The sequence below is a fragment of the Ascidiella aspersa genome, chromosome 1 (assembly GCF_963924565.1).
Source record: "Ascidiella aspersa chromosome 1, kaAscAspe10.2, whole genome shotgun sequence".
In the NCBI taxonomy this organism is placed as follows: Eukaryota; Metazoa; Chordata; class Ascidiacea; order Phlebobranchia; family Ascidiidae; genus Ascidiella; species Ascidiella aspersa.
Window position 1 is genome coordinate 27,379,326 of NC_139447.1, and position 23,629 is coordinate 27,402,954.

The 23,629-nt window shown below is 39.8% G+C and overlaps 1 protein-coding gene across 1 annotated transcript in view; it reads right to left on the reverse strand.

Moving 5' to 3' along the window:
• Positions 1-147: 147 nt before the first annotated feature.
• LOC146169206 (cullin-9-like) overlaps positions 148-23,629 on the reverse strand; it is a 32,797-nt gene continuing 9,315 nt past the window's right edge. Inside the window, exons 13-33 of the mRNA XM_083388816.1 lie at positions 22,384-22,466; positions 22,130-22,228; positions 21,389-21,487; positions 20,378-20,516; positions 17,091-17,308; positions 15,914-16,059; positions 15,533-15,604; positions 14,865-15,048; positions 14,014-14,261; positions 13,415-13,544; positions 12,747-12,879; positions 12,231-12,361; positions 11,200-11,427; positions 10,513-10,641; positions 10,020-10,206; positions 9,180-9,351; positions 8,397-8,598; positions 7,257-7,456; positions 6,442-6,560; positions 2,330-5,959; positions 148-1,728 (exon numbers count right to left, since the gene is read on the reverse strand). Coding sequence (XP_083244942.1) covers positions 1,505-1,728; positions 2,330-5,959; positions 6,442-6,560; positions 7,257-7,456; positions 8,397-8,598; positions 9,180-9,351; positions 10,020-10,206; positions 10,513-10,641; positions 11,200-11,427; positions 12,231-12,361; positions 12,747-12,879; positions 13,415-13,544; positions 14,014-14,261; positions 14,865-15,048; positions 15,533-15,604; positions 15,914-16,059; positions 17,091-17,308; positions 20,378-20,516; positions 21,389-21,487; positions 22,130-22,228; positions 22,384-22,466 — 6,773 coding nt within the window. The 3' untranslated portion in view covers positions 148-1,504. The remainder of the gene's footprint in view (positions 1,729-2,329; positions 5,960-6,441; positions 6,561-7,256; positions 7,457-8,396; positions 8,599-9,179; positions 9,352-10,019; positions 10,207-10,512; positions 10,642-11,199; positions 11,428-12,230; positions 12,362-12,746; positions 12,880-13,414; positions 13,545-14,013; positions 14,262-14,864; positions 15,049-15,532; positions 15,605-15,913; positions 16,060-17,090; positions 17,309-20,377; positions 20,517-21,388; positions 21,488-22,129; positions 22,229-22,383; positions 22,467-23,629) is intronic.

Genomic DNA, 23,629 nt, shown 5'->3' on the forward strand with positions numbered 1-23,629 from the left:
TGAATGGGTTTGATTCTTTGTTGGAAAAATAAGTCCCAAGTATTTGTGTCGAAAACATGTTGAATTAATGGAAGCAGTTAAAATTATTGTGGAAATCTGAAATCTTTTCAATAATCTGTAACACAAGTTCTTACATCGTGGCCGATCTTTATTGCGGGTGAACAGTGTCAACGAAACATCGCATAGGTCGGCCTTTACAACGTTGTAAGAACAAAGCGACAAGAAACAAGAATGGGAGTTGAACTTTAGCTGAAAACGCGGTATACAAATGTAAAATAACGAAATATGTCAACATCACAGAATTAGTTATAAGTCTTACCATTTTTTAATACAATTGACATCACATTTTGACCACGAATGCCGTAAACGGTGGAACCTTACATTGTGAAAATTACAAAGCACGGTAAAATGTTGACGGCAATGCTGGTGAACGTTATATTGATAGGCTTTAAGACGATGGTAAATTTGGAAATATCAAATACAACAGTAGTTGCTGGCACGATAACAAAAAAAAATTGTAGGATTGCAAGCAAAGAAGAAAATAGGGCTCGGGCAAAGAAAAGTAAGAATTAGACTTGGGCAAAGCATGATAAACTTATAATGCGATAGTTAAGCTCTAGCTTGCTAAAGTCCAACGTGGTGGGTAACAAAACATGTCATATTACACACGCTTCCCATTAGAGAAAGACAGTTAAATGTAATACCTTGTTTCTAATCTTTGAAGCAACGAAGCCGCATAAAACATAATAGCGCCATATCAATAAAAATAACTAAAAAGCGTCAAGCGAACTAATCCAAAGGCAAGGAGAACAAAGATATTTATGTTTTTTTCGCGCGATTTATAAAACGCAGGAGCTTTTATCGGTCAGTTTCATCCAATTGTAGACGGTTTAAATTCGTCGAATACTAAATAGGTTAACAGACGATGGAGAAAGTCCGATATTTTTTAAGTCACAACCTATAAACCGACACCATAGGCTTGAAGTTTACTAAATTGGTAATCGGTCGAAATTTTCGATTAATTCCTGTGGTGATATTTTATTACAGCCTGCGATAACTAACTTACAGTATTGTATGGCTTAAAACTATGGTTAGCATTGCATTGGTTCAAAACTCGAAATAATTGAAAATAAATTCATATTAACGATTTAGTTTATATATTTATTAATTATTAAACTATTGTATTGCATATTAACTTGGCGTGATGACAAAACCCCAATTTTTTTGATCAAAAATAGTTAAGTTATTTGTTGTACAGAAAAACTTACATCATATTTTCGTACTACATTTACCGATACCGATATATCGGTAGAAGTCAAATATCGGCCGATATTATCGGTAAACCGATATATCGGTCTATCTCTAGTTAACATTGCATTGACATGTCTCAATTCGGACCTAATTTGTTAATTTTACTCCGGCAAAGTATCGGTATTGCATCGCACACCTGTACACTTAAGTATACCGGTTAAAGTTGTCGGACTAAAACGCAAATAAGTCATGGCTAAAAGAGACAGCCTGTGTCGCTGTCGAAGCCAAACTCGGAAGAGTCGGTGGGCTGGTCATCAGAGTCGACGAAGAGCATGTTCGGGTCGTCGTCACCTTCCTCTCCATCGTCGTCGTCGTCGTCTTCGTCGGAGGTCGTATGCAGACTCATCACGTTGTCACTGTCACTGTCGCTGTAGAAGCGTACGTCATCATTATCGTCATCATCGTCCGACATGCCGCCTGCAAAACACGGGTCGGGATTTGTTCGTGTGATCCCCGAAGTGCAATGTTATGGGATATTACTATTTTTTATGGATTTTATGCCATTGTATAAATCTAAAAGTACACCAGCCGTTTTTAAGATATGCTACCATTTTTAGGATAAATAGGCATTTTTGATCATATGTCACCATTTTTTAAGTAATTTAATAAGACTTGGCCGAATAAAAACGCGCAAAATTGTAATATCGTAAACAATAAAACAAACAAATTTTAACCAGATCTTTCTTTGCATTTCCTATAATTAAGAAATGTGTTCACCTTGCTCCTGACATTGCTCTTACATTTACCGTTGAAAGCAACATTTCTTAACTTTATCTTTAAGTCTGAATATGACTCAAGAAAGTGTTTCTTAAAATCAAATTATATATATATAAGGAAAAGATAGATTAATTAAACGAACTTTGGGGTTTACGTATAATTAAAAAAAAAACTAAAAAAGTGTTATTTTTGAGTGGTGCGTCGCATATATACACAATAATCATGGTATTATTGAAATTTACGTAAAGCTAAAATAAAGTTTAACCCCTGGGTTAAAGCAAATTTACGAAGGAACTCTGACCTGGTCGGGCGTTCGAAACGTCGGCTTCCCGGTCCAACGCTGAGAGACTTCGGCTGCGAAATATCTTCATCGACTGCTCAGTGGCCGAACATTCGCCGGCCTTGCGCGGACTTCCTACCTTCATGTCCTGGCGCGCGAAAACCGCGATCCGCTCCATCGCTGCGTCACAGTCGCTCATCTCGCGCCGAACTTTTGTGACGTCACAGTCCCGAAAGGCGGCCACGGCGCACTTAATGTCAGCGGCGCTCAGCATCATGTCGCTGATGAGCGCTTGTAACGCTAGGGTGTGGTTCTCCAGCGCGGCCGAGTGCAAAGCGATGGCTCCCATTCGCTCGCTGTCCTCAGAGTAGTAACTGAAGACGTTGCAGTAGGCGAGCGCCTTACGACACTGCGCCATCTTAGTGCAAGCGTCTGTCGCAAATCGTACGTTGGCCGGTGGCACAGACTGGTCGTCAATGGCAAGTATGCGCGCGCGGATGCTGTAGGCGAACTGCTTAACTTGGTTGTGGTACTGGCAGCGTTTGCTGTACTCGACAAACTTGAGACCGGACTGAGCCAGCTTGCTCACCTTGCGGCTGCAGTTGTAGTAGTCGCGGTGCGACGGGCGCCAAGGCTGTAGGCAGCGCCAGCAGAAGTCCCAACTGCACTTGGTGCATTTCATGTGTAGGCAGCCGTCGTTCTTCTCGATGTTGGCCAGGCAATTGGGGCAGCGCTTGGCGATGAGGCGCGCCAGGTGCTTGCTCTGCGCGTCGTCGTTCATACCTTCGTAGTATCCGCCGTCGTCCACCCACTGCGACATGTGGCTGCAGCTGGCCGGGAAGTGCGCCTCGGAGTATGCGCAGAGGAAGCACGTCTGCCAGCCACAATAGGCACACAAACCGCTTTCGTGACTCTCGGCGCTCTTGCGCAGCAAGCGGCTGCATCCCTTCGGGTTGTGGCACCACGAGAGGGCGCGGTTTGACTGCACGTACGACCTCACAAGCGAGGTCTCGTGTTTCGCCATAATGTCAGCAAGGTCTTCGTCAAACGCGCGTTTAATAAGCGAGGTAACGGCGCGGGCAGAACAGTCGCTCACTGGGCATGTTGTATTAGCCGAGGTATCCTGCTCCACTTGCATTCTCAGGTAAGTTTGCCAGCAGCTGCGGCAGCACCTGTGTCCACAAAGAGGGACGAGCGTGTCGTCTGCGGTGAGGTCGTTGAAGCACACCGGACACGAACATTCATCCTCGATGCTTTCATCCGAATACGAGTTGTTTTTGACTTGCGCGACTCCGATCCTCGCAAGCGTTTTGGCTTGATCAACGACGAAGCTCTCGATCAGCTTGTCATCGTTCCACTCGAACTGGAGCACAAGCGCTTCGCTCGTGTCGGCGTCGACCGAGAGCAGATCCGAGACTTTCGAGAATAGGGTTCGAATCTCGGCCAGAATTTGAGCGCTCGTTAACGTCTCGGTCGCCGCTGCCTCGAATCCGAAAAGGTAGGGAACTTCTTGCTTGCCGCTGGCCGAATCGCCAGTAAAAGTGTGCAAGGAAGTTGCGTGGTTCGGGGAGGATGACGTGGTGTTCTTGCTGACCGAGGTATCGACCTGCACAAACACACTTTCGCTCGTAAGTATCGAATCCTTTAGAGGCGACTCCAATCGCGAAAACTTCGCATCGGCGCCATCTAGTGTCGCCGCAGTAGTGCCGTTGCCAGCACCCGACGCTATGGTTACGTCATCACTCTGCACCGACGTGTCAGGGTTGTACGTCAACATTTGTGGCTTTAAGTCGCTGTGGATGAGATATCCGAGGCTGGTGAGGTGCTCGCACCGCGTTCGCACCATCCTAGCGCTGGGCAGGAACGGGTCGTGATTGGCTCCCTCTTCGGGGGCGTACTCGCTCTTTCCGGGGGCGTGGCAGTAGAGCATGACGTCGTGAAGGAGCAGGTCGCCGGTGCATTCGTGCCGTTTCTTCATGATGCGTACAATGGCGCAATCGACGATGGCGCGTCTCCGGTTGTCGTGTCTCTCCATCTCATCCCTGGCGTTCCATAAAGCCAGAAGCTTATCGTCGGGCGAAACGCAGCAGTCCACGTCATGCGGTATCACGCTCGCCGCTCTGAAGGCGCCTTCATCTGTTTTTTCTATCACGCCGGCTTGCAGCAGTTGGTCGGCGGCATCCAACGCATCACAGTCCCGCCAGTCCTCGAACTTGCTCTCGGCCACTTCGTTGAAGTGAAGCAGTAAGATCATTTGCAGCGTGGTCACGCGAAGCAGGACATTGTTTGCTGCGTCAGCGACGGTCGCTGACCCGTCGGTGGTCCAATGTAAGGACGGGCCCGTACTCGAAAAGCAGCACGACTGACCTTCGGTGCGCTCTCGCCGGAAAAACAAACCAAAGTCCCGCGTGAATCTGTGAAGCCGCCGATCGAGCGTAGACAGACATCGCTGGAACTTTTCTCCGGCGACCGGTTTCAAATTCCAGGCGCTGGGTCTTAACATGGTGGCTTGAAAGCCGCCGTTGCTGAGCAACTTGTAATCGTCCCAGAGCGTGTCGGCGTCGGTGCTCGTCGAGGATCGTATGGCGACGTCATAAGCCTCCAGCCAGTTGGGAAGGAATCGCTGCCACAGGTTGCCGGAGTACGCAATATCCTGCAGAATCGACATAGGGCGGCCGCCAGGAAAGCAGGCGTGGAGCTGCGAAACGACGCGCGACTCCGTTTCCATGGCAAAGTCGCCACCACAGCGCAGGACTCGCGAGCACATCATCGAGCAATAGATTGGCTCCAATACGCGACACAAATCGGCACCGGCGGCCACTTGTAGCATCGCGATAACGCGTCCCACGCAGCCGCGCAGTTTCTCGGCATGCGCTTGGTCGATCGCTTCGTGCGCGGTTTCCAAGGCGACGTAGCGATGGATGACGTAGCTGCAGACCACCGAGAAGTGAAGGCAGTCGTCGGTGCCCAGCACCATGAAGGACTTGCACACGCCGGCAGCGAACGCCATCGCGAAATGCGAGTTGGCGCCGAAAAGGTCGCGCGTGCAACTCTGCAGAAAGCGGAACTCCGTCACGATCGCGGCGCCCAGTTCCAAACAGTCGCCGGACGACGGAACAGGGGACTTCCCGAGCACTTTTGAAAGGAATTCGGTGAACTCGCGCTCGACCACCTTGGCCCATCGCTTGCAGAGCTCTGGGACTTGCGAGGGAGCCTCGTAGGACTCTTCCCCGGATTCGTTTTGACTGGAAGAGGAAGAAGAATCGTGGTCGGCGTCGTTACGCGAGTTCATGTCCAGGTATCCGCGGAAGGAGGTTACGGATTGGGCGGTTGATACTTTGGAGCTGTCCACGTTTCCCGCTTCTCCGTGTCGCGTGTGAAGGCGCTTGTCCCACAGCGAGTAGCTTCCGCTGCGCGCCCCTCTTGTGACTCCGCCGCTCTTCTTACCTCCGGAGCGGGGTCCGGAAGATCCGCTGGTGCCTCCTCGCTGCTTCTTAGTGTCCAGGTCCACCAGGATGCGGGTGATGCGGCGGAGCTTGGAGGCGAACACGCGATCGCGGCGCGAGTCTTCCTGAATCCGGACCGCGCTCACGTACGACTGCATTAGGTCAGCAAAGAGACAGGTCGAATCTTCGGTGGATTTCAGAAGAGCTGAAAATAAACAGTTTAGCCGTTTTAAAAACATATCTTGAATTGTATAAAGTAGTTTCAGGTAAGATTTAAAAGAAAACAGTGTTTTAACCAATTTAGTATCGGTACCCTTGATCAGTTTTAAAAATGAAAGATTTTAGTTAAAAATTAAAGTTAGGATTTTGCAATCAATTTATGAATGAATAATAGCCCAAATATTTTTTTGATTCCGGTAAGCATCAAATAAATGTTCAACAATTATAAGGCTAGATTCAAGTTTCTGTAATTCAGTGGTCGAATATAGCATCTAATAACATTGTCAAATTACCCTTTTAGGGGATAACCTACGAAGTACAAACCACGAGGCATGATTGCTGTTCAGTGCTCACCTAGGTTGAACAGCCTACTATCAACAATATCCTATTTTTATAATTATGATAATGTCCGTTGTAGGTTTATCGCCACATATTAATCTTCGATAATACCATTAGGAAGAGACCGACCTGCCAGTATAGGGGCCGAAAGAGCTGATCTGCATGCATGACCCAACACTAAGGCCGACTCAGCGTTGGGAAGATAACTGTCGGCAAATCGCTGCTCGAAGTTCAGCGCCTCAACGATTCTAAAACAATGGTTAAACATGCACTTTTATGGAAACGGAAACAATTTGGCAAACAATACAAATAAAGGTTGTGTGTAATGTTATGGACGATGCAAATAATGCGTTTTTTATGGTCGACGCAAAAAATACGTGAAAACATTTTCATTGGCGACTTTTATGCGCGCCAAATAGTAGAAAAGCGGATATAGGTGTGTTTTGTGATACTTGAAATGTAAATAGAGATCAGCGTTATACCCAATTACCTTAAAACAGTAAATAAGTAGAAGTTAAAATTGGAAGCATAGAAATGTTATTTTTACTTTTATGTTTCAGACGCATATATTTTTTTTATGTTGTTTCGCCTTCCACATCTTGAAACCTCGATAGCATTTCCGGAGTGTGTAGCAGAGTGTAGTAATAAACTGATTTTAGATCAAAGGAATTATAGCTTACTTTTAAATATAGTACGCATTGAACTTAATGACCAGTGTGTATTAACTGTACGAGTTAAGATGTATTCTATGCGAATATTTGAAAGAAGCAAAATAAAAAGAAACCGGCCCGGGTAAACAAATATTAGTAATTCAAGATTTTCTAACTAAGAGCTCCGAAATACGAAAACACTTTGTGCGTGTGTGTTATTTTCGTAATAAAAGGTCGTGGCTAACTTGGTATTAGCTCTGTACGTCGGCCAAAGGCAAACGGTTAGTCACTCACTTGTCAGAAAGGTCCAGTATCTTGTGACGATTGAGTGACAGCTGCTCCTCGGCTCCCTCTAGCGCCTGTGCCACCCAGGAGTGCGCCTGAACGCTGTAGGCGAGGCTGGTGCGAACATACAGCTGGCGACGCAGGATCGGCCAGAACGAGGGCTTGGGACCAATGATGTCGATGCCGTGGATGCGAGTGTCGATGCCGCCCTGAGGAAAGTGTCATTTACGTTTACGTTTACGCTGGACGCGTTTTGTTTAGGATAAGGTTGTTTCAATATAGTTAAGTGTGCGACGTGCGTTGGTTCACTACGAAACTAAGACGTCTCGTTTTTAAAATAACTATCGAACAGCGCGTGTAAACATTGAAGTTTGATAAAAATTGTCAATAAGGTTTGCAGTGAAAGTTGCCATGCTGAATTTTTTTTTTTTTTTTAAGGCATTGGAAACAGCATTTTCATTGTGTTCTGTGGCATATTCTAAACACTTGGAATAGGTCAGCCCATAGAGGCGGAAAGTTACTCCTTGTATGGTCATTGGTCAGCAAGTTCTGAGATCCTAAAACCTATAATGGCACTTCGAGCTCAGATATTTTATTTATTCATTTATTCGTTTCCAATACAGTATGCATAATTCTTAAAATGTTAGCCTATTTCAGCATCTGTGGAAAGATCATTTCCTCTTTGAAAATTCTTGCTTCGTCCAAAACGAAATTTTACAATCGCATATAGTGTATAATATAAAATTGTACATAAATGTGTATTAATTAGATGCATAAGACATTTGAATTTTGTAGTTATTGTGAAGTAAAAAGTATCGTGTTTGTTGTTTCACAATGTTTTTGTTCGAAATACACGTAAAAATTGCATGAGAGATTTTAATTATGGAGATTCGAATATATTTAATGCCTAAAAATTTAAAGTCATACATTGTCATATATTTAAAAAAAGAATGTCACAATTTAAGATTTTTTGGGTCATAAAAACTTGCCCTCCTATTTACTGTTAGATTCGTCCCTGATGATTAAGTTCAGTCGTTTTAGGCTTCTAATAAAAAAAAACTTTGGCGAAAGTATAGCTACCCACCCTAACCTAAACCAATGAAGCATTTAAAGAAAAAGGCAAAATCACAAGCGAGATCACCGACCAACCTGCTGACATCTTCGGATCGAGATGCGGATCACGGGCCAGTACCTCCAGGCATTCTCCAGGATGACGACGTCACGGTCCGAGGAGGACAGAGTGACGCAGGAAAGCTGGGTGGTGGCGTCCTGGGAGGAACTGCCTCCGAGCACCACCACACGCGCAGGCATGTAGCTGGAGTCCTCCTGCGCCACGAGGATGGTCATTTTCCTGAAGATCAAAAGAAGAGCAATGAGGATTTTCAGGACGATAACGATGGCTCTAAAAAGCATACTTGGACAACTAGATTTATTTCAGCTTTTTAAAATTAGATTAGAATTAAAATTAGAAAATTTCATTTTTTTATTAAATTAGATTAGAATTAGAATTAGATTTAGAATTACAGAATTGCCAAAAAACGAATTTGAACTTCGAAACTAGAATTACATTTAATTATTAACAATCAATTTCATTGAAATTGCGATTTATTCTAATAAGAATGAGAATGGTTAAAAAGTGTGTGCCAAGTTTTATGCTTTTTAGCATCATATGCTTTTCAGGCGTTAAGAATCACCTACAGGTGGTTCCATCCAAAGAGTTTATTTCAAATTCTTTGTTTTGACTGAGAGACTAAAAATACCGTTTGACAAAGTAGCATTTTTGGTAAAATCTGAATTAGATTAGAACTAGAATTAGAGGGCACAAGCAATTCACAAATTATATTAGAATTAGAATTTTCGTTGAAGTAGAAAACTAGAATTAGCTAGTTGTACAAGTCTGCTAAAAAGTCTGGATTTTGTGAGTCGGAATACCTGACGACGACTCCCTTCTTCATGAAGACGTCGATCCAGTGTCCTCCCGAGCTGCCGTTGCTCTCCCAGTAGGTCTTGGGGTTACCATCGGTCAACTTGACGACCTGACGTTGATTGGTGGAGACCTCGAGTCGATCCCAGCACTTGTGCTCCTTCATTTCAACATCAGCACCTGGGTTACCAAGTTGTTTATTAAGCTTAGTTGGTGTTTGTAAAACTGTGAGCCGCACATCAGAGTGTTTCGACAGACTCTTAGAGTGCCGGAACACATTTAGTAACTTTGGAAAAACCTATTTGTATGATAAATAGGCATATATTCAAGCATACGGGAGTTTAATGCACACTATTACTCACGTAAGCGCGTTTCAACATGTGTTAAACTGATTAGGGCAAAAATGTAAACTTTACATTTCGGATCGACTTTTTAAAAATAATTTAACCATTTGTTAAACTACGTAAAATTGAACTTGAACCGTAAAAACTCGCGTTTCAAAGCCTAAGACCACAAAGGCGTCAACTGGTATTGTTGCCGACGTACTGATTAGCATACCGTGAACACCGTAAAAAATAACGTGGAATGTAAAAAAACATAAAAATACAGTAAAAATATCGTGGGATGTAAAAAAGTAAAAAATATTGTAAAATATATCGTGGTATGTTAGAAAAATAAAAATACCATAAAAAATATCGTGGTATGTAAAAAATTAAAAACAACCGTAAAAAATATCGTGGTATGTAAAAAATAAAAATATCGTGGTATGTAAAAAATTAAAAATACCATAAAAAATATCGTGGTATGTAAAAAATAAAAATACCGTAAAAAATATCGCGGGATGTTACCTCTGCAGAGATTATCCAAAAGCTGTGCGAACAAAGGGACGTTGATCTCCCTTCTGCTCCTTCTAGCCTCCTCCACACACCGGAGGGCGGTAGATATACACCCTCCCAGCACGACCGCCAACAACTTGTTGTGCAAGGATCGGTGACGCTCGCATGACGTCACTAGCTGCTTCAAGTCGTTCGCTTTCTGAGACGAAACACGATTATTGTTTACAAAAAATGACAGTGACGTTACTCTGTCTGTAACGTAACGGTTCTTGATGTTGCATTAAAACTTTTTCTTATGGCGGGAACTAAATGCTTATGAACAACGATGACGTAACTATACGCAAATAACGACTTTTTACGTATTTTAAAGGTTATAGGCAATATTAATAACTCAACGTGAATAAAGGGCCTTAGAAAGAAACGAAGGAAGTTAGAAATAACAGCACAACACCTGAAAATCGCTCATATAAGGAAGACCATTTAGAAATACTTATTTAGTTTTTACCGCAACAGATCCGTGTTTATCCAGGAGCCGGGTGATGGTTTGCTTCGCTTCCAGGCCGCATAACTCGACCGCAAAGTCCTTGTCCATCTCGGCGAGGGTCAGCAAGGTGGACATACAGTCGCCCGCCACCTGTCAATCAAAGTAATAACTCAGATTAGTAGTGTTAAGTTTAACTATTTAACGTTTTTTTTATTTTTTTTGTTAAATAGTGTTTCTAGTAGACACTTGCCACACGTTGTTTACGTATGCCAGTTAAGTTGGCGATTTTGCACAGATTTTTTAAGGATCGCGAAAACAATTCAGAAAGTTTTTATATTATGTACTTTTCTGTCATTCATTATGCAAATGTCATCAAAACATAATTCACAAATAAGTTGCGCAATGCCATAAAAAGTTCTTAAAAGCGGTTTCTTTTTAAAATGTAACACTACAATGACTGCAGGATCGCTAGAGTTTTAATAAAATTTAGGGGTCATAGACTTGAAAGTTTGGGTAGCCCTGAATTAGCGATAAATGCAGTTTATTTTTCAATCGGATAATATTTTATTGTTATATATCAAAGAGAACTGATTTGTAAGTTGTTGCCAATTTTGGGCATTCTTGGTTTGGCTGTGTACAAATTTCCTAAAGGTTTTCATCTACAGAAAGTAAAACAACGAACTGCAATCACGATTATACAACACTGACCTCCTGTAAGGTTGCTTTAACGCCGTCCGCCATCAGCGCGCACTGCTCGATCACGTGATGCAGGGCGGCCACCAGCTTGGACCAATAGGATTCTAGTAGCAGCAGGTTTAAATCCTGCGCCAGCTCGCTGAGTTCGAACACGAAGTTCTTGACTTGCGCCACGCACTGCATGCACTCGTTGGAAAGCACCGACTGTTTGCGTAGAATGGGCAGCACCACGTTGATGATCTAAACCCGGTAATAATTAGTAAGTTTATAATAGTGGTCCTTGAGGTTCATGTATTGTTGGGGAAAGTTTAAAAGGTGACGTGCATCAACTTTTAGAATTTTAAGTCATTTACTGATGAATTATGTAAGCCGGTGCACATCTTATCTATTCAGTTTTAATTATTAGCAAGATCTTCTAAACAGTTAGTGAAAACGTCAGTATGGATACGGAATTAAATGTTAATACAACTTTTTAACCCTAAATTGTTTTTTATAAATTGATTGGGGCCTTTAATTTATTAAAAGAAACAAAACAGGAAGAGTTGGGTTTGGATAGGAGTTATATTGGGATAAATGCAACAGATTTTTAGCTGAAGCGATTGATCGATAAGTGGGATAATGCAATTCAGATACAGAATTAACATAAAAACTACTAAATCTTGACATGGGTATTGATAAGCATTTCTTTTGGAGAAATGATGTTAAATAAATCTAGTTTTAAGGGTAACCAGGTTACGAAAAATTCTACCCAATGGTGTTAAGCAGGGATTCGAAAGCCACACAGTGATTTGCAGACATTTAATACAATATTATTATAATATATACGGTCCCAAACCAATAATCACAGTAAATAACGTTGCGGCATTTCATGTACCTAAAGCCAGAAAACTGAAGAAGATTTATTAAAAAAAACAGATAAAAACAAGAATTATTTCTTTGTAAAATAGCGATTTCGCAGCTACAAAGTTGACCTAATTAATGTATGTGCAGTGCATATACAATTAAAATAGCAACAAGACGAATCGTAAATTTCGACAACTTACCAGTTTGCTAGTGGCCTCTTTCGCTTCTGCGTGTTCCTTACTTTTGATCTTGTTCAAACAATCGTCGAAGTTTTCTTCGAGGTCGGGGTTACTCGAGGGCACAACAAAGCGACCAATCGTAAGGCCGTCCTCTGCGGGCCAAACATGTTTAAATACTCTGCACTTCTCCCAAAAAATTACTGCGATACAAGCTTAACCAGGGGTTTCAAATGAGGGGTAAGTGTTGGTAAATAGGTTGCAATGAGTATGAGAAAAGTTTCTTTAATCTAAGGCAACACTTCTTTGCTGTAGTAGGTGTATTTATTACTACAATTGCACTACAATATCGCACCAATAATTCGCTAGTATTTGACGAACTTGAGAAGAGAAAAGTTTTGAAAGGAATCCGAGACTAAAAAAATTGGAAAGAAACAAATTTTAATCTACCTCTTTCTGTTGCACATTTACTAATGGTCACTTCGAATTAATTTAAAGGACTCGACGGTCTATGTATTTCACAAAGTAAAATCCTCTCACCAGTGAAATCAAGGTACTTGTCGGCGCCGCTTTCGTCGGCCGTGTCGTCATCAAGAACGTCACGGGAGAGTGACATCACGAAGCCTTTCATACGCATGACGAGTCGTCGCAGTGGTCCGGGGTTGGTAGCAATCTGTATAATCAAATTTCGTTATTGGATACACGTTTCAGTTCAAATCAGTCGTTCTCAACGTTTGTTGGTAAAGGAGTAAAATTAAAAAACTCGACTGTACTGAGAAATCGCAAAAAGAACAAGCGGGTTATTAATACAAATTTTAATTCATAGCTAATCACAAAAGCCGCAATTAAGAACCACTGGTACAAATAATAAAGAAATTACTGCGAGAAACAAGAATATTTCAAAAAAACACCAAATTTTCTGTGATCAGCAAAAAACAAATCATCATTTTAAATATTAAACACTTGAACAGTAAAATTTAAAAAGAAAACCATCATTACTGTACTCTTTGATATCAGTGTGATTCTGGTTACGATGGTTGTATAAATTCAGAAGATTTGCTGCACCAAAAATATTGCTAGGTGTGGAGATTTTAGTGTGTTTTCGCGTAATACATTCTTAGCAAATTGAATGCAATCATTTTTTTAGTATGCCAATGACTTCGGTAAACGTAGTTAGAAACTGCACAACAATGCAAACAGTAGATCACCTGCAATCCCGTGGTGACAATCCGGAGCATGGTTTCGCGCTTGGGCACCAATGCCTTGCTTTGATCCTTGCGCAAGATCATACACACCACGGACACCGCGTCAACCAGGGTACTGTCGCTGCAGAAGAGCCTAAACAACAACACATGAAACTTGTAATTTTTTTTACAAAAAATATATATAAAGCCGTTTAATTTTTATTTTTTTATATTTACGATTAATTTTTTTATCTTGTTTTTAGCATAATTTTTTGTTGTTAACATTTTCGCAAAGAAACGATTCATATTACATGGCACGGAACCATGCGACCCTTTCAGCGTTTGTTTTTAGTTGAATGATTCGGAACGTTTGCTTAAGAATCAAAAGTATTTTCATTTATAATTTGAAATAAACAATGACGCACAAAACCGAAACGTCATTTAGTTTAGCATTACAATGGAAAAAAGTTGAAGATAGTTTACTGTATAGGCAAGAATAACGTGGGACACGCGCTCAAAACGCACAACATACTGTATATAAGTAATAAATTCAACAACTTGAGCTTTAAAAAAAATTAAATTATATTCGGTCGCTACAAAAAAAAACAGCTAATCAGTCGTACTTAGTTTGGCTGTCGGCCGAAGACTCCGACTTCTTGGCCTTGTCAGCGTCCGTGAAAAACTGATACACGGCCTGGATAAATGAGCTCAGTACATTGGTGCCGGAAGACTGTGATGAAGTGGAAGCCTCAGTTCCACCGGTCGTCGTCATTACGATAGAGGAAATGATGGCGGTTATGATGTTGGTGTACGACTGGTTGGCGGTCGGGTTGGCCGAGAACTCGCGCGCTCCCATTATGGAGCAGATGTCCTGCAGTATCCAAGGCGCAGGTTATGAACGCAGGTGCTTGGGCAAGTGAAATATTTTCGGTTTTCCGTAGAACGGTATTCCGAATATTTGCTCTAGCCACGTAATATTTAATAATTATTTACCAACGCTAGTGAGGGTCTATCACCTGTTTTTGACATGTTACCCTTTGTCTAATTTAAATCACTCAAGCTCCTTTTTTGTTTTTGTATTCATTATTTAAACCGATCATATCCCAACCGAACTAAAAAAAATCCAGCTGATACCCACTTTTCCATGATTACGAAAAAGCATTGCAGCAATTTCAATCCTAATTTTAATATTGGAGCCCAATTCTGTTTTTGGGCCAAAATTAAAAATCAGCTATTCCCCATTAGAATCCATCAAATTAGTAAAATTAGAAAAGAATAATTCAACAAAGTTGTTAAATCACAGTTTTATACGGAAGTTACAGAACTTTTATGGGTCGATTTTCGTGATCGTAAAACGTCGGTATGCGCGCGACAGTCGCTACAGAAAACTCACTCATACTAACTGAACACTATACGTAACTGCATCTAGCTTACTGAGCAAGCACCAAATAAAACAAACCAATAGTTAACATACGTGTATGGCGACCGACACAAGCTCGCGGTGCTCGGGAAATCTTGCGATGGCGTCGAAGGCGGCCTTAAGGTGCCCGGTCGTGGCCAGTGAGATCTCCAGGCATTGAAGCTCGCGACTTCTGGGAGCCCCCGTTTGTTCCTTGAGCGCGGCGCTCATAAGGTTCAGGTAGCAGAGCACCACCGACCTGCAATGCGAGTGTTTTTATAAGTGAAATGTATAAATTTAAAATAGCTGTGGAAAAGTGTAAATAGGTATTGTCATTTTTGTCATAAGTCAATCGTTTACCTTATTGCAAAAAGTTACAAATATCTGGTTTGGATTTCAGCAATGAAGAAAAATGACTTAACTTCGACATAAATTTTTTTCGGTAAAGTTTGGCTTGCGAAAGTTGTTATGTTTTACGAAGGTTGTGTAAATTAACACTAATACAGACAAAACCCATATACACATATTTGGTACCAAAACAACAGAAGTTATCGGGCTAATGGAATCCTGTATAATACAAAATAAGTGAAACTAATTTATTCGATCATTTACCATTTTTTTATAGAAATACTGACTGTTTCGTCAGTCATTTGAAAATTTTGTGGTTTTCAAGCTTTACACGATAACTCAAATCCGAACAATTAATTTAAAAAGCAGGTAATTTTCTGACACAAAACACTTACGCGTCTGAATCCTCGGCAGTCGGCAAAATGTCGCCGAACATTTCTTCGATTTCTTCACGAGGGTTGTTTGTCCTGCAAAAAAATCGCATTAACAAAACGACTTTACACAGACCAAGAGATTTAAATATAAGCCAATATAAGCAATTAGAGAAACACAACTCAATTTAAAATGAGGGAGGATTGTTTACTACGCGGTCGTTTATAATGAAAAGTTTGCCAGGTTATTTTAGTTCATGCCTGCGGTTGGTTAAAGTCCTGGATTTAAACCGTTTTTTACCAGTTAATCGCAAAGGGAGAGCAAATTCCTCTTAAAAACAAGTTAAAAGTTAAGTATCCTGTCGTTCATACTAATATGCATACGCTTTGGTATTTTATTCGCACCTGGACAGGAGATTGTGCAGGACCGTGAGGGAAATGATGCGTGACGCTTTGTTGCCTTTTTCCACCAGCTTGGACACGGTTGAGAGCTTCTCTTCTTCTTGCTGCATTTTCCACAATCGCTGGCCGAGCGCGTAGTTGTCTTTGTCCTGAGGGAATGGAAAAGTGAACTTGCAGTTTTCAAAGGCCAAAAAAATTAATGCCATTCCGTATCACTGTTGTGCATTGCATTACTACAACAAAGTTCACACCGTCCATAGCTTTTAGTATGGACTCTATACCGATTGTTTAGATGAAAAAAAAAACATCTTTTAAATAACAAAATCTTAAAAAGCATAGGCACTACATTTAAAGCTTACACTACACTTGTTGTATATAGGTAAAGGCTACATTTTCAAAGAAGGAAAAATATATTTTGTAAATATTATAAGATGCATTAATGCTAATAATGACGGACTACTTTCAAAAGTTTTTACTTGGCCAAGAAAAATACAGTCCAGCATTACAATCTGAAGTTAAAATTCGTAAAAAGCCAGACCAGAAACACTTTCAACCAGGAAAACTAATGTTGCGTGAAGCAATAAAATTAGATGGGTCAATAATATTGTGATGAACTACTTCCACGTTTTTTTTACTTAAAAAAGTCTAAAATTATGCACTGAAGTCGCAATTACGCAAAAATCCTCTCTAAAAACAGCTCCACCCAGAAAAAGTAATATGTTGTTAAAGCAATACCAGGTAAATTTGTCCTCTAAACAAGTGCTGTTAAACTTTTTTTGGTTTGGTGAACCCTTAAAGTTGTTGTGACGAACTCATGCACCCTGTTTACTTAAAGATAAACTAAGGTAAAAGCGATATGAAAAATCATTAAGCATATCAATATCATCATGTCAATTAAACCGAGCGGAGCTGCCGAAGTTTTACACACTGTCAATAAAAGTTCGATTATTGGTGCAGGCTGCTTGCGACTACTATTGCATGTCATAAAACTGCATTAAAACTTGAGAAGTCAAATATTAATGGTTCATTCAAAGTTTGTGACGCACTCTTTTATACCCTTTCGTACTGGTGCACCCTAGATTGCACCGCGCACACTGGTTAAAGAGCACTGCTCTAAACTGTTTTTTACTTAAAAACTGTCTAATAGTATTAACTGAAATCGCCATGCAAAAATCCTCACCAGGAAGAGCTTTCCGTATTTCTTCTCGCTCTCCCCGTCCTGGATGAGCGAGATGCGGAGGCCCATCTCGACGGCTTTGGCATACTCCTCCACGCTCCCGTAGTCCTGGACGCGAGAGTCCACCAGCTCCTCCACGTCCTTAGTCGCGGAAGACGCCGGGGATTCTTGCTCCTCGGATCCATCGACAGGACGAGATTGGGAGGACGAACTAGTTCCCACTGCGGAGAAAAAGAGGCTTGGAAGATTTATCTTTTTATAACACTGAGAACAAATCGTTAGATTTCTCTTTGTCATATATTCTACCGAAGAGTATGAATTTTCCACTTTTAAACTAAATTAGTATGCATTCGTTCTTTCCCAAGTGTTGCGTATTGCAACATGAGATCGGACCAAAACATTACTTTACCTCTAGCCTTAATAATTATGTTTTAGGAATTATACGCCGGTAATCCTTAATGCAGAGGTTCTCAACCAGGATGCCGCGGTGCCCTGGTGTGCCGTTTGTAATGCTAAGGGTGCCGATAGATATTTAAAAATTTTTACGAATTTGATCTTTGCTTAAACGGTAAGATTTTTGATAGAACTTATTGTGTACGATTGAAGACCATAATATCAAATGAATTTTTCCTACATGTTTCAAGTTGATTGTGCTGTTCTAGTTCCATTTATAGCAGCGGTTCTCAACCTTTTTGTTCTCGCGACCCCCAGTTTTCGATAACTTCCGCGACCCCCCCAATTATAGTGTGTGATACATAGGGCTACCATATTTTCAGCACCCAAAAGAGGACATTTTGGCAAGTAAAACGGAAGTAGAATTGTTACGTTTAAGTTTGTTAATATTTTACATTTCCTTGGTAGTTGCACGCAATAGTTACAAAAACAAAGCAAAGCAAAAGTTACGAAAACAGACACAAAAACAACAAATCAAATTTATTTTTTAGCTTCAGCCCATGAATACTTTGCGGTTCCCTTAACTTTTGCCAATAAGGAATGATCATTTTTAACGAGATCGTAAAATTGTTTTCACGAAATGTCATTGAAATTATATACAACCGCCAAGGCAGTATTTTTTTAAAAGTTTTGTTGAAAGTATAAGCAACTAACTCGAAATGCAAAAAAAGAGGACATTAAGGCATTTTTAAGCGTCCTCGGAGGACCATTCACTTTTCTTGAGAAAGGAGGACAAATCCTCCTAAAAGAGGACATACGGTAGGCCTAGTGATACATAAACCTCAGTATGGCAAAATTCGATCCGAAAAAAAAAATCTAGACTATGAATCTAGGATTGTATCAAAATTTGGCTAAAATGTGCTATGCACATTGCATAACAAGCTAAAGTTACGGTTTGAGCCATGGTTGTCAGATGCTGGGTTAAATATTAGGACACTGTTGGTGTGAAATTCCGATATTTTAGGTCAAATAATAATTTAGCATGTACCTAGTGCGAGACTAAAGAGAATCAATGGAATGGAGGTAACTGTTCTTAGTGAGCAGCCAAAATACCTTACAAATTTACAAAACGGTTAGTCATTAACGGTAGTCCAATAATAAAGCTTTCTGTAAATTCTATTTCCTTTTGCGAAAACGGCAACACCAAAATGTTATTACCGGAGTTCTGTTGATGTTTTAGAAAGGCTATGTAAAAAGTTATGATGCCCTGACAAGTAGAAATACTTTGCCTGTAACCTATCGTAAACCTTGCACAAATTTTATAAGTTGGCCTAAATTGCAATTTGGAACTAAAGCGCCCTATACTTCACCTGACGCTTTTATGCTGTACGGAACTATTGGGGAAATACGCATCAAAATCGCGCGAAGCGCGAAAAATTCTTGATTTACGTGGTTAAAATTGGTATAAACAATTTTGGAGGCCTCTTGAGCCCGTGGTTTTACTTCATCCCACAATGTTGCAAATAAATTCGGCCAAATTAGAACAGAAAGCTTACTGTCCTAATAATTTAAAAACCGTCGGACACTGCAGTTAAATTAGGACAATTTATCATTTTTGGACCGAATTTTGTAATGGTGATGTCATAAACGACAGGTTCACTGCAGCAAAAGCCACACAAAGACAAATGTTAGACTGGCGGTTGCTTTTGCTCATTCTATACTGCTAAACTTTTGGTTCACATTGCGTATTTCTTATGAATTTTTTTTTATCAAATACTACACGGCGACCCCCCAAACAACCCCTTGCGACCCCCAGGTTGAGAACCACTGATTTATAGTGACATTTCAGTAAAATACCCAAGGAAATTTCCAGTCGGGGTGCCAAAAATCTATTTATTATTTTTGAGGGGTGCCGTAAGTCAAAAAACGTTGACAATCATTCCCTTAATGAATTAGGTTAATAGAATTAGCCAATCTCATGGCCATGGGAATGTTCGTATAGAGCCAGTTTTTGCAAGCCACAAAACGGATTACGCGGGTCTATTGGCCTACAGACAAAACTCGGTCTAGAAAAATTACTCTGCCTCTCAAAACGATACGGGACTTTACTTCGATTTTATATGCAGTATGTGTAATGTGTACGTGGTATAATTTTGCATATCTAAATTTTGAAGTGTCAGTTGACTTGGTTTCCCGTCGTTGATATACAATTTAATTTTACAATTTAATCTTATGTTTGAAGGATAAACAGAATTTTAAGCTGAGATCAACCCACGCCAGAAATCATGTTAAATCTAAACAAATATAAAAGAAAAAAAGAAAACGTTATACTAAGAGTTAAGTGTTGGCAAATTCGTGTTGATAAAGTTAGGAAGCCCCATAACTTCATTTTTGTAAAAAAAAATTGCGATAGGGTTTTAAATGGAGTTTAAAACCAAACAATGTAATTCGACATCTACTGATTTAAAATCGATTAATCATTGGATTGCTAGAAGTTTAATTGTTTTCCTTTTTTTGTTACGATGTACAAAAGTGGTTCTCAAACTTTTATGGCTTGCGGCACCCTAAGAAATAATAAATAGATTGCGGCCCCCTACAAGATTTTTTCCGTAGGTAGTTCACTAGTATGTCACAATAAACGAAACTGGAATAAAACACGTCAACTCTACACAACGTAGGAAGTTATAATTAGATTTATTCCACTCTAATCTTACAAAAAAGTTGTAGGAGTTGAGTAAAAATCAGATTCTTAAATATCTCTCGGCACCTTTGAGCATTAGAAATGGCACCCCAGGGTGCAGCAGCATCCCGGTTGAGAAACACTCATATACACACAGGCAGCTTTGTTACACATTTAAGTAGAAAAATAACTTTACATTTAAAGCAACTCAACGTACGTATATCCTCTGCAGCCTGAACATCTTTGGACGGAGAGGACGGCTTATCAGCCTCCTGCCGCATCTTTTCAGCATCTTCTTGTTCTTTGATGATCTCATCCATAATGGACTTGCACATCGCGGACTTGGCAAGGGATTTCTACAGATCAGTGACAAGAGACGAGTTTTGAAAATATCGGAGATAACTGTCCCAACATCACAACAAAATAAATTCATCCCTCAACGAAAAATTAAAATAATTTTCACCAGTTTGCATGGTAATGTGCGAAAGAAACGGCTACATTCTTTACTGACCTTTGAGTAGCTGTCTATTGCCACATCCCTAAGGCTGCATTTAGTGTCCGCTATACATTTGACCATATTACAAGGAGTGATTACAACACGAGACAAATTACAACAAAATATATTAAATGCTTTGGACCTTATTTCCTTGCACCAAGTACAGTGCTTGAACAATGTCCATCGTCAGAACAAAGGTTCGGGTAAATCAGTGGTCGGCAAACTGAGGGCCACAGAGCTATTCTTAGTGGGCCGCGAGTTATTTTTGAATAGCTTAGTATTATCATGTAGTTGTGGTCCGCGTGATAGCTGGATAGCTGTACAATGTACATTCATTGCACTTAATTTTAAAAGTTCGTGTGGCTAAGAATTTTTATTTTGTCTAGGCATGCATGGTTCAGATCAACGTCGAACTATACATTTTTCCAACTTCAAGTGTATGTACAGTTGTACACGCAAAATTTATCGCGCTTCGCGCGTATATTCTTCGTTATGTAATGTTCTATATTATGGTATGGCAGTGCTCAGGGCATTAGACGCCGTGTAATATTTCACCTCAAAAACAAATATTTTGAAACCGCCACTGTTTTCGTAGTGGCCTTTAATAGCTCTGAAAAGAGTGCTTTTGGCCGTGACAAAAAAAGTTTGCCGACCACTGGAGTAAATTAACAGTGAAAACAATTTACCGTACTGAAAGAAGGTTAGCCAGGAAAAATTTAAGATATTACTTACCTTGTCCCATTCGTTAATTTCCCCAAGAATCAGGTGCATAATCAACACAACAGTGTCGCGCGATGGCGCTTTAGAGCTCATGTGAGCGCTCGACGGAAGCTGGAATACAATAACACAATTTATAATAAAAAATAACACGTTTTTTACTATAAGGCAACAAGGTATGCTCATAACACTATCGATGTCTTTTTTTTATCTTATATAATTAATTTCACACATTGCTAATGGATCGTTTATTAGTCTAAACCAGTGGTTCTCAACCTTTTTTCTTTCGTGGCCCATTTACGTTGCAAAAAAATTATGTGGCCCAATAGTTTTATGAAAGAAAAACTGTAAAATAGGTTTAGAACAAAACACAGCAGAACATATTTCAAAACAGATTATTTATTCAACCGTGCATTACTGAGATACTTACGGCTGAACAATAAATTTACACTCATTTTTAATTCCTCCGCAAGCCAATATTCCGGTAAAATAAAGTATAATGACACAAATGAAACTAAATCTAGCTTTTTTAAATTGGTCTGTGGCCCATCCCAAATGTTCTTATGGCCCACCAGTGAGCCATGGCCCACTGGTTGAGAACCGCTGGTCTAAGCCATCAAGTTTAAAAATTATGTTTCATTCGGAATTTAAAAAAGGAGCACTTGTTTACATTTGTTGTGAGGAAATAAAGAAGTGCATGTAGGAAAAAAATTACAACTTGGTTGACGTCAAAAATGCTGTTTTCTAAATGCTTACGTTTTTCACATAAATATTTTTTACTGATTCTTTGGCCGTCTTGGAAAGTTTGCTCACATAGAAAAGCAAGAGCCACCAATCTTTCTCAGGACACTGCCACTATAAATTAAAACAAAGTATATAAAACATAAAATTGTTTCCAATCACTACAATAAAGACTTCAAATAACAGTCATTAAAAATTACTGCACTAAAGGATTACTTTATATACTCATTAGTGGTAGTTTTATATGCTTTATACAATTAAACACTTACATTCAATTCGGGATTTTGTTTTGAGATCACTTCTTGAACGGGTGGACGTAAACCATAAATGCGTTTTGGTTGAATACTCATACCTGATTAAAAAGGAAAAATTATATCACATGAACTAGAAATTAATACATAGTATAACGTTTTTTTTCATATCTCAAGATTTCCCAATGTTTGTACGAATCCAACTTTATTGCTGTGCCTTCAGTAGATAGCTTAAAACTGTGCTAATGGTCTAGTACAGTGGTTCTCAATCTTTTTTCATTTGTGGCCACTTAAGTTGCAAAAAAATAATGTGGCCCAATAAATTTTTATGAAAGAAAAAAGTAGGGTTGGCAAGCCGGTCAAAATACGGTCAATTGACCGCACTTTATTTAACTGGTCAAATACTCATATTAGATTCAAATTTTGTAAAATTTTGTTTTTGTGATTTGATCTTGATTGTAACTTTTTTAAAGAATTCAAATATAAAATGGTAGGGTTTACCTGATGCAAACACATGTTCTGTGCTAATAACAAGTGTTTGTAATAGCAAAGTAGATTTATTTTGTTTAGAATAAATCCAGGTATATGATGAATCGCATTTGTCATAAAAGAAAGCACTAGTCGGGGTATACCACAATCTTGCGCTACTTAGAAATTTAGAAGAACCAAATCCCTCGTCTCCAGTGGACCCAGGTGATGATTTAGAAAATTCAGATAGTGACAAAGTTGTGATGAGGAGTAAAAATATGTTTTAACTGATGCATTAACTTTTTGTTAAATTTTGTTAATGAACTTGTTGGCTTAACTTGGTGGTTGTGCTTTGTAAGATGGGCATGTTTTACAAAAATTCTTATTGATAGTCATAAAATAATTGTTTTGGTTTTACAAACCATTGTACTTGAGCCAAAACGTTCATATATTTATTTAAAGTTAAAATCAAGGTTTATTTTTAATTTAATTTTCATTATGATAGTGTGTATAGTATTTGACCAATATTTGACCTATTTGACGAGTATTTGACCGTATTTTATTTGACTGGTCAAATGCCCAACCCTAGAAAAAACTGTAAAGAGGTTTAGAACAAAACACAGCAGAACATATTTCAAAACAGATTATTTAATCAACCGTACATTAGCGAGATACTTGTGGATGAACAATAAATTTACATTTCTTTTTATTTTCCCCCCCAACCCATTATTCCTGTAAAATTAAATATAATGACACAAATGAAACTAAAACTAGCTTTTTGACATTGGGCTGTGGC